Genomic DNA, 17170 nt, shown 5'->3' with positions numbered 1-17170 from the left:
CGAGGCTCCACTCGTCACCTGTAATAATGGCACCTGTTTTAACTCATTATCGTTATTAAAGACACCTGTCCATCAGTCACACTCCAAACTCCATTATGGCCCAGACTTGGTGTATAGAAATTTATTGTGGGAGCTATTATTAGAAAATGGAAGACATACAAGACCACTGATAATCTCCCTCGATGCTGGGCTCCATGCAAGATCTCACCCTGTGGCGTCAAAATGATAACAACAACGGTGAGCAAAAAACCCAGAACCACACGGGGGGACCTAGTGAATGACCTACAGAGAGCTAGGACCACAGTAACAAAGGCTACTATCAGTAACACAATGCACCGCCAGGGACTCAAATCCTGCACTGCCAGACGTGTCCACCTGCTGAAGAAAGTACACGTCCAGGCCCGTCTGCGGTTCGCTAGAGAGCATTTGGATGATCCAGAAGAGGACTGGGATAATGTGTTATAGTCAAATGAAACCAAAATAGAACTTTTTGGTAGAAACACAGGTTCTCGTGTTTGGAGGAGAAAGAATACTGAATTACATCCAAAGAACACCATACGCACTGTGAAGCATGGGGGTGGAAACATCATGCTTTGGGGCTGTTTTTCTGCAAAGGGACCAGGATGACTGATCTATGTAAAAGGAAAGAATGAATGGGGCCATGTATCGAGAGATTTTGAGAGACAATCTCCTTCCATCAGCAAGGGCATTGAAGATGGGACGTGACTTGGTCTTTCAGCATGACAATGATCCCAACCACACAGCCAGGGCAACAAAGGAGTGGCTTCGTAAGAAGCATTTCAAGGTCCTGGAGTGGCCTAGCCAGTCTCCAGATATCAACCCCATAGAAAATCTGTGGAGGGAGTTGAAAGCCCGTGTTGCCCAACGACAGCCTCAAAACATCACTGCTCTAGAGGAGATCTGCATGGAGGAATGGGCCAAATACCAGCAACAGTGTGTGAAAAGCTTGTGAAGAGTTACAGAAAACGTTTGGCCTCCGTTATTGCTAACAAAGGGTACATAACAAAGTATTGAGATAAACTTTTGGTATTGATCAAATACTTATTTTCCACCATGATTTGCAAATAAATTCTTGAAAACTCAAACAATGTGATTTTCTGTTTTTTTTTTTTTTTCCACATTCTGTCTGTCGTGGTTGAGGTTTACCCAAGTTGACAATTACAGGCCTCTCTATTATTTTCAAGTGGGAGAACTTGCACAACTAGTGGTTGACTAAATACTTATTTGCCCCACTGTATATATTTTGACAAACATTCATTTAATTCAATCATATTGTGATGAAGTTAAACAGGTGGCATCGTACAACATAGTAATCACATGTTGCGTCATTCTCTATAGGATGCACTGCAGGGAAAATAAACATTTAATCATGAAGGCTCATTATGTGTTTGTAGCCAACTTAGTCATTTTTATAGTAGACTTATATAGCTAATATAGATGCTTACAGCATCTGTTCCCTCCATTATAAGGGTTATACAGTATAAGGCTTTTATTTTTTTGCAACTCCAGACATATTTGGTTTTTGTTTTTTTGGTCCAATATGGTTCTTTCATCATGTTGGGTTACCGACCCCTGTTCTAGGTATTCTGTTTTTCATTCAACTAATCTGCTTCCTTGCTGTAATTGCGTCATGATCAAAATTCAATTAAAACATAACAGGTATGATTCAGTGTCAACCTTGGTCTGAATTACAGAAGAGAATATTATTCCTTTAATCAATATCTACATCCACATCTACACAATAATATTAATAAAATCAGTGATAAACGAATGTTGTGAGTGGTTTCAAATGCTTTTACATGTTATTGCCATGGGTCATATTAATTTGAATCGGGAGGTTAAATTCCAGTTGTAAATAAGAGAGAAGATTGAACGAATTGGTTTGTGAGAGACATTATAGGTGCGCGAGTTTGCTTAAGACATAATACATAATACCAATGTCAGTGAACAATCAGTGGATTTTTAAATCTATTAGCAATTAAGTTTAAAAGGTGGAGATGCGCAAATGAAAGTCTGACAAATGGTTCAAAAGCAGAGGAAATTCATACAAAAACTTGCACGAACAAGCAATTTTTGTCAGACAAACTCAGTGATTTGTGTGTTCAGCATTTTTCTGGGCTTTTTTTGTATAGTGCTATTGTTATATAAGGGTGCTAATGTCCACATTTAAAATGACGATGATGATGATGATACACTCATTTGTGTCTTGGCTTCTCAGGACAATATGGATTTTGAAGAAGAAGAAAAAAATCTTACAACCTTTACAAGAACAAATATTTATCTGGATAATAAAAAAGTTGTAGTTTAATGAAAGTAAAGTTGAATACTTCCAAGGTCATAATATTAGTCAGTTTTAATTAGGGGGGAAAATGCACCTGTAGTATTACACCATTTGTGCTGGAAAAGAGCTCTTTTCCTGCAGTGATACGAGGTCTATGTGACAATACGTAAGTCACTAATTAATCACAGTTCACTGTTATACTAGACCAAATTTAAGGTGAGCAAGAGGAATTGGTTTCTTAAGTTTGTTTATTTGCCAGTCCCTGACTGAAAGTCGGCACTTTTTTCCCCTGAAAGAACATAATTTATTGCAAGTTGCCACCCCTGGACTTTGAGGACAACTACAGATTGTGTTTGGATATTTTCATGGGCAAAAATACATGCAAAGCAGTGATGCAAGAAACACTGTGTTCTACAGCCGCAATCTCTACATGTGTGGTTTCTGAACATCTTTTGTAAAGTATGCCTGAGTGTCGCTGTTCCTCCAGCAGGTGTGAGAAAGACAGCAGCTGTTGTGATGAAATAGTTGCATTTCAAAAGCACATAGAGACACTGACGTCATCTCTTGGGCAGAATGGTGCTGTGGCACTACAGAATTTACCTGGCAAGAGTATGTACTGGCCTTCACACAGAAGTAAAAAAAAAAAAAAAAAAAAAAAAAAAAAAAGCATCCAGTGGCTAGTGAAAAAGGATTTGAAATACAGTACTGCCAAATGATGCATTTCAGACTTTAAAATGGTATCATTATCTTCCTGGAGCTTGTTTGAATAGTTCAAGATGACGCTTTGATCATTATGTCATGTAATATGATATTTTAGTAAATTTTATCTTGGTTTAGACTAAAAAAAAACATTCAGACTAAAATTAAGAAACACCAATAAGAGGTGTCTTGGTTTATGAGATATGTAAGATTACTACATTATGTTGTGGCATGTGAAGGCACGCTCAGTTTGTTTAATTTTCATGTATTTTATATACACAATATGAACTAAGAATTGCCTTTCAAACAAATATTTTGCATAATCAAGACTTTACCATTGCATGAATGAATAAATGGACTTTATTCTGATTCACAGCTTCAACTTTGGGTTAAGTTGTCACTTTTGCGAACCGAAGTCTGTCATAAACCCTTGTACGGTAGTTAGCTCAGTATTTAGAAGACCTAAATTGGGGGAGACTCACAAATTTTGACTTGTTTTGCTTGATTAATTCACACCTATTCAAATGTAAAATCAAAATCCGATTGTTGCAAAATTACAATAGAAGGTTCATATTGTCATTGCAGTATTGCATAATTTACTGTAATTCCAATTGATAACTACTGTATATGTATATCATACTCAGTCTTAATGAATGAGATTGGCAGAACAAAGCATTTGAAAATGGATGGATGCATGATTAAAATTTGTAATTTATACTTATATTATTACTTATATTTATACTTATAATTGCAAGTGAATCTAGTGACTCAACAGCAATGGGGTAGTGTTCCCTTTGGCTTGAACGTCTGTGTCTCTGCTGTCTAATGAGGCAGGTTGAGTTGTTATACAAAAACAGTCAATGATCTTGAACACTTGTGGCTACGTGTGGCCATGGTGAAGAGAGGCAGGAAGGTGTGAACCTTCAGTCACTGAGGATATGCTGCCGTGCATGTACGGGGCACGGTCCAGGCACGGAAGGTAGAAAGACGACAACGTCACATTCATTTAACAGCAGAATGCGATCACAAAATATGACAATCTGACGACAACTTTTGACGGAGCTTTAATGGTCAGACCAGACTTCGTGTGGCACCTTCAACACCGTTTTCCACGTTACAATCGTCTTGTTCCATACAACTCTCATAATAATAACAGCCTTCTATTTACACATAGACCATCATTGTGTTGATGGTTTCCCTTCAGCTACTGTATGCCTTATGGTTTTCTGGCACTCACATCAGATGTTACTGTAGGATCCTTCACCATTAGCACACACATTTAACGAGAAATGTTTTGGGTCTTTCGCAAATTAAATTTACTACTCACTCGCCCCAACCTCACTCACACAGACATTACAAAAAACAAAACATCACAAGAGACAACTTTGTCTCTAATGAAAAAGATACAAAATGTATAAAAATGTTTTAGTATGTACAGTCTTTTCCCCTTGTTTAAGATACTGCGTACATCTGAGTGTAATAGTTTGTAAACAGTTTTATTCGCTTGACACTTAACATATTTTTTTCTCCAAGATATGTCACCTGTATCCAAAGATGTATTTTAGTCCTATCTCTCACTTGGTCTTCTGGTCATTAGACTGCAGAAAGGAATTAAAAGGCTGTCATCAAGACTGTCCTTCGCTTCTGTTGACCCTGAGATGGAGAAAACGGAAACATAATTTCAGTTACAATTGTTTTTTTTTTTATGTATATTTGTATTCAATGTAAAACAAGTATTGTAATATAATTATCTCTAAAATGAGTAGACAAGCTCATGGCCACAATTGAAACAAGTGAACAAGTCTTTTAATTGCCTTAAAAAATACTGATGAATGCCAAGTGGCAATCAGATACATATTTAATAGCTAAAACATGGACTATAATATTCACAACAATGGACAATGTAGTGTCTTCAAGGAACCTAACATGTATGCATTTTGAAACCCAGCCAACCACGAGGACAACATTCAAACTTAATGCAGGACTTCATGAGCCAGTTCAAACAGCAATCTTGCTGCCATTCCTTAATTCTAATAAAAATCTTTATATAACTTTTATGTTGTTAGAAATATTTTAGAAAATGTAGGACGAACATAAAATGTCCTGGAATGTATTATAGTAAGTTCAAATAAAAATAGATAAATCAGAGCATACACGAGCAATGCAAATACATTATGTCCTATAGGTGCTGTTGGTATCAATAACCAAGACACTGACATCAAAGTCATATGATTTGTTGCATACTTATTTCTTCCAAGTGAGACCATAGATTTTTGAAATGCCCGTCTCTTTTTTTTTTCTTTTTAATTATTCATCTCTGTGCAGGTATGAATGCAAATTGAATTTTGTGCACATTTGAATCAATGAATGCTGCCGTAGCGCTAAAAAATAGGTGTAATCAAAATGACCTTAAGCTTATGCATAGGTAATGACCTTTGCTCAAGTGTATGTGGAGGACAAAAAAAATCATGACACAAAAGTTTTAAGTTGACTTACTCCGAGTCAGGGGACACTTCAGATACGCTGTGGGAGGTGGCAGACTGCGACAGGGTGTGGGGGCCATTAGACCCAGAGTTAGAGGCAGCATTGGGTGGAGTGGGGCCGGAGGAGTTGAAGGATGTAAGGATGGAGGAGAGAATATCCAGATGTTCACTTGAAGGTTGTCTTCCCAGAGGGTTCAAACATGTGCCAGGTGGGGCCGTCTGGCCGGGGTACCTACATGCAGAGTCCAGGCGTCCTCTATTGTGAACCGATGAGGGGAAGGGCTCTTGCTGGGGCTCCTCTGAGATGGGAGGAGGTGGGGACGATGGCGGCTGGTCGGGGTGCGAAGGCTGGCGGGGCGGGAGGGAGCGTAGCCACTCCCGACATGGTTGGGCCTGCGCTCCTACCCCATTGGTCTCCAGCTGCTCCCTGGACTTACTGCTCATCAGGCCCCCGGCCAGGTGCTCCCGAGATGTTGAAGTCTGACGCCGGCTTTGCATGTTCAACTGAGATCTGGAGCCGCTCAGGGTACCCTCCGCGTCACCTCCCAAAGCAACCCCATTTCCCCTCAAGTCCTCTCGCGAGGCGTGGATAGTGCTCGAGTGATGGTTGTCCAGTCTGTCCCTGGAGGAGCTCAAGTTCTCCCTGGATGCCGACACCCGTTGGTGATCTGGTCCCAACCCAGCCATGCCTGCTCCCTGGCCCAGTTCCCTCCTCCTTGGTAAGAGGTCCAGATTGTCCCTGGATCCTCGAGAGTCTAGCCGGTCCCTCGACCCCCCAACGGTTTGCCTCCCGAGAGGATCCCGAGACAGCTGCCTCCGGGCGAGAGAGTCCAGGTGCTCCCTCGAAGAGTAGCGGGAACCCGGTTGAGAGAGGGAGCCAGTACCCCCTCCGGCACCAGCTGAAGCCGAATACATACGGCCATAGGAGGCTGCGGGAACGCCTCGGTGTCCCAGGGTCGAGGTACGGTACCAATTTAGCTCACTGGCCCCGCGTCCCACTGTTGAAAGACCCTGGAGGGTGGGGGGACAGCCAAGACGATTCTTCAGGATACCTAAAAACATGTTGAAAATGTACAAAAGGTCAGGGGGCAGCAAAGCCATCAGGACATAGAGAAAGAAAATACAAAATTGGATAACGGCAACCAAACATTTTAAAGGCTTTTTTTCCCACCATGTTAGGTGTTAGTAATACACCCGGAGACAAAACCAGTAGACATTGACAGTGACAGAAAAACAGGCTTTTACACACTGGCCACAAAACGGCATTTTCCCCAACCATACTAAATGTATTTTTGGTAGGATGTATTCGATGCGCAAGTTTTCTTCTAGTTGATTCCTGCAAGGCTGTTTGACAGCAAAGAGAGATTTATTGTATGTATACATTTGAACACATCAACTGTACAGTATGCTAAGTAAAGTGTGTAACTGTATTAAGCTGATATAAAAACGAGCAGAGACAATGCGGTGAGGTGTTTTAATACATCACAATAGACTGAGCCCTGCTCCCAAAAACCACAGGCAATTGACATGTCGAACTGACGTTATCTCAATATTTTATTATCAAAAATATATTTTGTTTAAGTATCTCCTAAGGAGCGATTGTGTATCATCGATTACACAACATATAATCATATCTTTATTTGTCAATGCTGTATATTTTGGAAGCAGAGAACTTACATTACATCAGGTTAAGGTCTAATACATTTGTTTCGATCCAAGAATCTTAAGTGCTTTGCTCACCCTTGCGGTGCCTGTGTGGCTGTGTGAGACCACTCTCGTCGCCGCTCGTGAGGGCTCCGTCGGCTTGGTTGTTATTTGCTGCATCCTTGCTGTAATCAGCCCCTAGTGGGCGCTCAGAGCCCCACTTTTGAAGGGTGTGTTTGTCACATCCCTCCAGAGCTGGCCAGTAAGACAAGAGGTCGTTGCCATCCAGATCTGGGACAAACCACAAATGAGCAGTCAGGTGCTGCTTACATTGCCGCTGATAATGTGATAATGTAACTGATATCACATAAATATTATAAGTCAACATCAAGCACCCTTGAACACTTTCAGGATCAAACCTATATTGTACCTTCTTAGCAACCTCTCAGCAGTGCGACTAAATTACATTTACATGTCACATTTTATTTATTTGATGTAACTGTAGTTAAAAGGTATAGACAAGTTTCTTGAGCGAAACATGGGCAGCACCATCTTTGACAATTTCTGCTCCGAACTTTCAGTTTAGACAGAACAACATGAAGTGCAGTTGAAGTAAGCAGTGTGTTGACAAAGTTAAAACTGCAAAATCAAACCAGAGGAACCCACGGAATCTCCAAAAATGGATTCAGCACCACGTAGATGAGACTCCCGAGACCTTCTGTGCTGTGCATGAACTCCTGAAAGTGCCTATATATATGGTTGGAAGTGGAATGTTTTGATCAGCGACCAGCAAGTAGCTAAAATGCACCAGTGTGGATCTACCTCGCCATACGTCTTAAACCGAAACCACCTGCAGACAATAAGTTAAGGATGTACTTTAAACCTAAGGATCTACCTAAAAGATTGTATGTTTGTTCTTATCACTTCGTTGATCATTCGTGGACAAAATTATAACAGCCTGTGCAGCATGTGTTAACGTGAGGTGTCGATTGATATGCCAGCCACTTGAGTGACCAAAATGAGGTGAAATTACAAATAATATTACAGTTGCCGAATGCAGAAGGGCTGACACGGATCTTGTTGTTATAAGGAAATACTACAACGTATGTACATATAAACAAAAATACTATGTAATTCTTTTTAATGCAGATATTGATCGCAATAAAACTTTTGGACAACATGATTCCACTTCTTGTTTTAGTTTAAAACGATTGGTGCATGTGCAAAACAGGTGAATAAATCACAATTTATAAAATTATTTGAAAAATATTTACAAAGGTGGAGTGTACGAAATTTGTCTAATTCAACAACTATCCAAAATCAATAATGGCCTTGGTGTAACGTCAAAACAGGACCTATGACCTTTCAGTAAAAAGCCTCATCCCTCAATGATTTTGTGTGTGAACCTGGTATATGGATATGGTGCCGTCTTGTAGTGCTGCTATGCTGAATGTTTTGTCCTCTTCTAGGCAGCTGACAGCTGTTGGTCCAAATCGCCTAGATGGCTAATTAGACTCAAAACTGAATAATCTTATATATTTACAAATTATCATTCTCTTCTCCTGTGCTTTTTCTTATTCCTCTGTTAACCCCTGAATTGTTACAATTGTTTGCATTCTAAATGCCCTTTTATCCACAACGAGGTGGAAAGACTAAAAAATAGTAAAGAAATCTTAACTAATTCAAACATTTCTTGGAGTGGAAATTAAATAGATGAACTCTATTTCCATTATTTCTTGGAAGGAAACTGTCATTACCCCTAAGGGCAAAGTGTCAACAACAACAAAAAGTGTCATCGCTACACTATTCCAAATAGGTCCAGCTGTGGCCCACAGTACTCGGCCATCCAACCACGCCCCTTTTTGGTGCCTTCCGTGTCCCATGACGTTAAAAAGGGTTTAGGGCAGACATGTCCAAAGTCCGGCCTAGGGGCCAAATGCGGCCCGTGGTCAAATTTCATCCGGCCCCCAGCCTCTGTCATAAAATCAATAACATTTGGCCCGCACACAGACTTAATAAATTGGTCAGCAGTACTGCAACCAGCATATGAAGTAGGTTACACACAAAATGCTGCTCCTAATTTACCCATTAAAAGGTAGCAGCACATTAACCCTTTATTGCCAAATGTATCGCATTTGATACACCTAAAATTTCATGATTTTCAGACTAATTTAGAATTTTGACATTTCTTTTTGAAAAAAAAAAATGACGGATGCAAGTCGACACATTCATCTGCAGGTTCCATGAGAAAAAAAATGATTTAGCACGGGTTACAGATATTAAAGCGCTTATTACACATATTCATTTTGACTTTTCACAAATTTGAAAAAAGGTTTCATTAGGACCTTATTTTTCAAATTTTGGGATTCTCTGATAATTGCTTCATGTTGCAGGTGTTTAAGGGCAAAGCAACATTACTCCGTGTGACCCTCTACTTCCAATTTTCTAAAATGGCGACAATCAACAAAAAAAAGTTGACTGTGACGGCCGACACTTCAAGGATAGGTGGAAATTGGACTATTTCTTCACTAAAATACGCAACAACTGTGTCTTGCCTCATTTGCAAAGACACAGTCGCCGTTTTTAAAAGATTTCAATGTGAAGCGATATTACCAAACAAGACACGCTGACATGTGCGACAAGATTACAGGGAAGATACGCAGCAAGAAAATGAAGCAATTTGAAGCTAGTTTAATTTCACAGCAGCAGTAGCAAGAGCCCGAGAGTCGAAAGAGAATGCAGCAAAGGCTAGTTGCGAGATTGTTGAAATTATTAATTAAAAAACATAATAAAGCAAATGTGACAAACTGAATGGCTTGCTAAATTTTGCTCAAATATATTGTTCTACGTAAAGGACGTCAGCCAAGGTCGGTCCCCCACATTTTTACCACGCCAAATCTGGCCCCCTTTCGCAAAAAGTTTGGACACCCCTGGTTTAGGGTATGGGTGAGGGTCGTTGAAAGCAGGGAGCGTGGTTGGCAATGACCAACGCTTGATCTGATTGGTCGTTGAAAGCAGAGGGTGTGGTTGGTGGATGAACAGCGCTTGATCTGCTTGGTTGTGGAAACCAGGGGGCACGGTTAGTGGATGACGAAGCTTGATCTGATTACTCGTTGAAAGCCGGGCCAGGGGCTGTGGTTGGCGAGTACTGTGGGCCACAGCTGGACCCTTCGCCACTATTGCAGCGCTAGATTATCCCAAATCGCCACTAGGTGGCGACATAGGATCAGAAATACAGGCCAACGAGTGATTCCCAAGATGCATTTCGATGGGCTTTTGCACAGAATTCTACGATTTCATTACATTTCGTAGTGACTACCGTTTTGGCTCGAATATAAGACGGTGTTTTTTGCATTGAAATAAGACTGAAAAAGTGGGGGTCGTCTTATATTCGTGGTCTAGACATTATACCCATTCACGACGCTAGATGGCGCCAGATATCATTGAAGCGATGTTCTGTCATGCCAGATCTCAGCTACACTCAAGTTTAACCAGTTTGCATTATTTTATTGCAATGTTTTTCCTTATTCAGATTTGTTTCAAGACTGCACTTAGTTAGACTTCACTTTGATGGTTAATGCAGTTATTGCAATTTTGTTGTTTTATGTGATTGCACTTTAGTTTACATATTTAAATGTTCAGATATTAAGATTTGAATGAGGCAAAATAACATGCTTTTTCTCTCAAATATATTGTTATAATCTTGTTTCAGATGTACTGTAATTATTTTCGGTATAAAAATTAATTTGGTTTTCAAAAAGTCTTTTTTCAAACTTGAGTCTTGAAAAGAGGGGGTCGTCTTATAATCAGGTCCGTATTATATTCGGCCCAATACGGTATTTCTTTCTGGTAACGCATTATAATGCATTTTTTATGATGAGTTTAGAATTCATTATTCTTCATTTATTGTTCGTTTAATTTCTGCACCATAAATGCAAATAGTCTCTTTCACTTAACAGACCCAAGCATCTCCAAATAACTGTATTGTAAGGACATTTGTCATAGCTGCAGGTTAGCCTGTGTTTACCACATGAACAACTGTTGCTGGATTGTGCATTAACTAGTACTGCAATGAATGTTATAATACAATACTAATACCACAAAAGTAATGTCGATCATTTCCGAGATTTTAAACTTGCTTATTACATCTGGTAGAATCGGCCACCCTATAATCTCGGACAACTCTAATATTAAGTAATACTATATTAAATCAATCAAAGGTCCATGAATTTACTCGTGGCAAAACTTGTAATATCAGCAAATATTGTACCGTTCTCCAAAGAATTGATATTATATTGTATCATCATGAAACTGGTGATTTACATCCTCAATAATAACCACAAAATGTTTTAGAAAATGGTCTACCTTTGGTGCCGTTGTTGGTTGGCTCAGTCAGCAGGCGCTCGCCGTGATTGGAGCGCTTGAAACGCCGTTGGATGCGCCCGCGTAGACGTACGTTGTCCTCGCTTTCAGATGACGGTATGGACAAACTACGCTCCTCCTCCATAGAAAGGTCAGAATCGGAGTCAGAATCCTCACCTTTAAAAAGGAGAGAGTGGATTACTTGTCATCTGAAATTCCTGATTTAGTTGCCAATGCCAATGGCGAAACTTGGTTCATGTATGCCTGCAACTGTTAAATGGAATCTGATCTTTCTAAACTCATATTAGTGTTTTTTCCATGTTTACCTCCATCTCTGTGGAACATGGCAACATCCAGGTCCGTTGCTCCAGTTTGAACAATGCTTTGTTCCAGAGTCTGACGAGCTAAAAGATTCTCTCTAAAAGGCAAACAGGGAGAGGAGTGACTTCACACTCAGACAGTGTAGTGCATGTTTACTCATGCTGACTAATAGAGAGCATCTGCACAAATGCAGCATGTCATTTACAAATAGCAAGACAAGCAGTGAGCTACTTAGAAAAAAGCCACTCCCGGCAATTTTAGTGTTGCTCTACATTCAGTACAGTACACGTTTTTTATCCAAAGTGTATTATCTTTAGCCCACTGACCCACTAAACAGACAAGAGACATTTCATGGCCAGGGTTATAGTATACTCTCACTTACGCTACACTGTCCTATATCCAGCGGCACAAGGAACTAGTGAAGACATATTTACTATTGTAGTTTCTTCTAAATGATTGATGTTTCATTTTTTAGATATGGCGGAAAACACAGACAAGACTGAAAAAGCAGTTTCTGCTCTTGCACTCCTCTTCAAAATAAACTGCTGTATTTTAAGCCAAAAGAACTGTTGTGTTTGATAGAATATTATGTCTATATGCTGCTATAGCAGATTCATGGCGCATTAAGCCCCCGAAGTATTTTTAATTTGTCCCTTTTACCCTGGAAACCCCCGTTTACAGACGTCGCGCAACCGCATTTGTTCCAACTCAGCCATAAAAACAAGGCAAGTAACTATATTCATTAATCAAAATGTCTGTCATTTTTATCTTAGAACCATTAATTGATTAATTGAAAAAAAAAAACGACTTTGAAAAATGATTCACTCCCATATTTTAAACTTTTAAACAAATTACGTCACAATGATAAAAATGGCGTCTGTAAAAAATTCACGGATATCTCATAACTATCACTTAATTGTATTTTTTTGTTACTGTCGCATTTTCTCCAATATGTTAAATGATAAATAATCGATCCAAACAAAGAAAAACTGAAATTTAAAAAAAAAAAAAAAAAGTTTAAAAGGGTAAATATATGAAAAAGAACATTTCGACCACGCCGAGATGTCTGCGATTTCTGCATCGCGACCCTTGTTATATTACCATGTTTCACCCATAAAATCCCCCAAAAATCCAGCTGTGGACATTCACAGCTGTGTCTTGACACTCAGTGATACATGCTACATGGAGTTTTTTGATCGAAACAAGGTAAGTACGAGATAATATCTCGTTAAAGTCATGGCGTCTCTTCTGCCCTCAGCCGAGCGTATGGCTACTCGACTTTGGCAGCGAGCTAAACCAACAAAGAAAAATGGAGGCCCAAACTCCTTCCTCTCATTTATTTCTTCGCGTGAACGTGTGCGCGTGTGTGTGTGTGTGTGGCTGGTAAAACTGAAACATACATAAATAACAACAAAATAACAGAATAGACACACCAAAATTACATCTAACCCATTGTTAAAACGTACAAACTTACAGATTTTGTTTTGTCAAGGGTTCCCAACGATGTATGGTGCAGAGGAGGTGTGCAACGTCTTAACACCTCAAGGCCTCTTTTCCAACTGAAATAAAAAGTTCTTTCTGCCTGCTGCTTACAGCAAGTCGCCACTAGGGGAAGCCGAGCGCAAACAGCAATACCAAAGAAAAACTTAAGATTCTGAGTTAGAATAGCGACATCCTGTGGACGGATGAACAATGTACAATCTTAGAAAGAAATTAAACCCAAAAAGTAGTCAACATAAGACCAGAGGACATAACACTCCCCGCCTGACATCTGCAAGATGTCAGCTCTTAACTAATGAACGATACACAACAACAACTCGTTTTACATGCTACCCTTAGACAGCAAAAGCACAACTTCACGAATTGGGCGAATGTAAAACCTATTCTCGCCGTTTCGGAAAATCTTAACCTCAACTTTTCTGACATTACCGTCCTCACTTGGGAAAGATTTTGTGATCAGTCCGAGTGGCCAATTATTCCTATGTTCCAGAGACTCCCTCATTAAAACAACGTCGCCCATTTGAAGGTTCGGCTTTTTTATTTTCCACTTGCGACGAACCTGCAAGCCTGCGATGTATTCTTTCTGCCAACGACTCCAGAAAACATTAGCTAAGTACTGCACGCGCTTCCATTGGGCTTTGAATAGGTCACTGGTCTGAAACTGCCCTGGTGGAATCGGTGGTGTGCCAACCTTTTGCGTGAGTAGCATCGCAGGAGTAAGAATGACTGGGTTTTCGGGATCTGTAGAAACGGCTGTTAGCGGACGGGCATTTACAATTGCGGTAACTTCAGCTAACAATGTTACGAGTACTTCATGTGTGAGCTTCCCATATGGATGTTCAAGGAGCATTGCATTGAGGATTTTTCGGGTGACGCCGATCATGCGTTCCCAGGAACCAGCCATATGGGATGCATGTGGAGGATTAAACTGCCATTTGCACGCACTGTCTTTCAAGAATGTGCCTATTTTGTCATTGTGACAGCCTAGTTTGTCTATTTGGAGCTCTTTGCAGGCACTCACAAAATTTGTCCCACAATCAGATCTCAAGAGTTTGGCACCACCTCGGATGGCAAAGAAACGACGCAGTGCATTAATGAATGACGATGTGTCCATTGACTCAATCACTTCAATATGAATTGCACGTGTACTCATGCAGGTGAATATGACTGCCCATCTTTTAGCATCTGCATTAGCACCACGCGTTTTTCTCACTGTAACGGACCAGGGACCGAACACATCAAGGCCTACATTTGTGAAAGGAGGGTCCGTGGACAGCCTGTCCTCAGGAAGTTCAGCCATTATCTGTTCAGGTTGCCTGCCCCTTAATTTGCGGCATGTGATGCACTTGAAAATCACACTGCTTACTGCTCTTTTTCCTCCCACAATCCAAAAGCCCCCTGCTCTGACTGCTCCCTCCGTGAAATGCCTTCCCTGGTGACATAATTTTTCGTGAAAGTGTCTTATTATGAGCTGAGCAAGATGATGCTTTCCAGGGACGAGTATGGGATTGGTTTCTTCTGCAGACAACTGTGCTTTCTTTAGTCGGCCTCCAACTTTAAGGAGCCCTTGCGTGTCAACAAATGGATTCAGTTTGCTGAGTGGACTTGAGTTTTTTAAAGCTGTGCCTTTTTCAATGCATCCAATATCTTCTGCGAAGACCTCTCTTTGAACGGTGCGAATGATCGTGGTCTTGGCTAGTTGCAGTGACTTTTCAGTTAAATGTTTGTTGCAGTTGTGCCAGCCACGACAGGAAACCTCAGAGTTGTTCTTGAATGATTGAGCTATATGTTGGAGTTTGGCAATAGCCTTTTGCAGCACCTTCCAACTTGAAAACCTTTCAAATCTGGCACTATTAAACTGGCCTTTTGATAGGGTGGTAGTGCAAGTTGTTACCTCAGGACGCAACTCACAGTCAGTCTCTGGGTCTATGAGATCGAAGGTTTGACTTCGAACTTGACTTTGGTCCAACCTGGAGAGGAAAGCTGGGCCTCTGAGCCAGGTGGAGCTGGAGAGCTGCTCAGCGGGCAACGCTCGTGTGGCATGGTCTGCCGGATTTAAGTGTGTGGGCACGTAATGCCACTGGTGAGTTTGTGCAAAGCGCCTGATGCGTTCGACTCTGTTGTGCACATAAACGTGAAAGCGTCTCTTGGTGTTTGAGATGTACCCAAGCACTACCTTTGAGTCTGTGTAAAGATTCACCTGATCGACTGTGACATCCAGCTCCTCTAGAACCAACTCTGCTACTTCCACGGCCAGGACTGCTGCACAGAGTTCAAGTCGGGGTATGGTGATGTCTGGTTTAGGAGCTAAACGTGCTTTGCCGAGGAGGAATCCCACTTCGCTGTGTCCGTCCTCATTTGTGAGTTTGAGGTATGCTACCGCACCTACGGCTTTTGTGGAAGCATCACAAAAAACGTCAATCTCTATTCTTTGGGCTGCAGACAGCGGTATTGAAGTGTACATTCTGGGAATTTCAAGATGTTGTAGGTGTCCGAGGGAACTTTTCCACTTTTGCCACTGTTCTAATTTGTCTTTTGGCAGTTCAGTGTCCCACTCTGAAACATTTGTGGAAATGTCTCTGAGTATGGTTCTACCCCCTACGATTACTGGAATAGCAAAACCAAGTGGGTCGAACACACTGTTGATAACTGACAGAACTCCCCTTTTTGTGAACGGCCTTTCATTTACTCTTACTTGGAACTTGAATTGGTCAGTCAACAGCTCCCATCCTAAGCCCAAACTGCGCTGCATTGGTGGGGTAGTCTGCCCAATGTCAAGACCTTGCATGCCTACAGCACGATCTTCGGTTGGAAAGGCTCCTGTTATGAGAGGACAATTGGATGAGATTTTGTGCAGGCGTATGTTACACTGAGCCAGCATCTTCTGTGCCCTACTAAGAACATCAATGGCCTGCTCTATGGAAGAGAATGATTTTAGCCCATCATCTACATAGAAGTGCCGTTCAATGAATTCTTTTGCGTCACTGCCAAATTCCATTTCTCCTTCTATGGCTGTTCTTTTCAGTCCAAAGATGGCGACTGATGGGGAAGGACAATTACCAAACACATGGACAGTCATCCTAAATTCTTGCACTTTTCCATCAAGGTCATGATTTTGGAACCACAAGAAACGAAGGTAGTTACGGTGGTCTTCTCGTACTATAAAGTTGTGAAACATATGCTCCACATCTGCCATAACGGCGTATGGGTCGGACCTAAACCGCATCAGAACTCCTACGAGAGTGTTGTTAAGATCTGGTCCCTTGAGGAGCACGTCATTGAGAGAAACATTGTCAAGTTGAGCACTCGAATCAAAGACTACCCTAATTTTTTCTGGCTTTTGCGGGTGGTAAACGCCAAAACTAGGGAGATACCAGCACTCTTGATCTGGCGCCAGTGCGGGCGCTGGTTCGGCATGGCCCTTGCTGAATATTTTCTCCATAAACTCAGCGTAATGCGCTCTCATTTCAGGCTTTCTTCTCAGCGTTTTGCGGAGCGACATTAAACGATTGTAGGCCTGCTCCCGATTGTCAGGTAGGCGCCGCCTAGGTGAGCGGAATGGGAGTGGAGCTACCCAGTTATTCGCCTCATCTTTAGCAAAGTTGTTGTGCATAATGTCTAGGAACAACGCATCTTCTGCCGAAAGTGCAACTTTGTCGTCATTTGTTGTTTGTTGGAAAATATGTTGTCCTAGTTCCGCTTGTGTGTTTAGTGGATCGTTTTTGGTGTATTTCTCTTTGATAACGATTGTGTTTTCGCAAGGACTGAGGAACGTGGGACGTCCACTGTTTAGAACGTTCGTCTTAAATGAGTTCAATGTGGGTTTATGAGCTCCAGAGAGACAGACATCACCTATGAC

At 41.1% G+C, this 17170-nt stretch overlaps 1 protein-coding gene across 3 annotated transcripts in view; it reads right to left on the bottom strand.

Moving 5' to 3' along the window:
- Positions 1-4052: 4052 nt before the first annotated feature.
- The window catches only part of celsr3 (cadherin, EGF LAG seven-pass G-type receptor 3), a 116969-nt gene continuing 103851 nt past the window's right edge, over positions 4053-17170 (bottom strand). For 2 of the 3 annotated variants that reach the window (XM_057829949.1, XM_057829950.1), the window contains 5 exons: positions 11817-11908; positions 11494-11667; positions 7225-7419; positions 5498-6536; positions 4053-4654 (listed from right to left, as the gene is read on the bottom strand). In XM_057829949.1, the coding sequence (XP_057685932.1) occupies positions 4627-4654; positions 5498-6536; positions 7225-7419; positions 11494-11667; positions 11817-11908 (1528 nt within the window). In that variant the 3' untranslated portion in view covers positions 4053-4626. The remainder of the gene's footprint in view (positions 4655-5497; positions 6537-7224; positions 7420-11493; positions 11668-11816; positions 11909-17170) is intronic. The other variant, XM_057829951.1, reaches the window with a different exon arrangement.

The sequence above is a fragment of the Corythoichthys intestinalis genome, chromosome 2 (genome assembly GCF_030265065.1).
Source record: "Corythoichthys intestinalis isolate RoL2023-P3 chromosome 2, ASM3026506v1, whole genome shotgun sequence".
Lineage (NCBI taxonomy): Eukaryota > Metazoa > Chordata > Actinopteri > Syngnathiformes > Syngnathidae > Corythoichthys > Corythoichthys intestinalis.
Note: the sequence above shows the minus strand (reverse complement) of the source record. Positions and strands in the feature narration are given on the sequence as shown.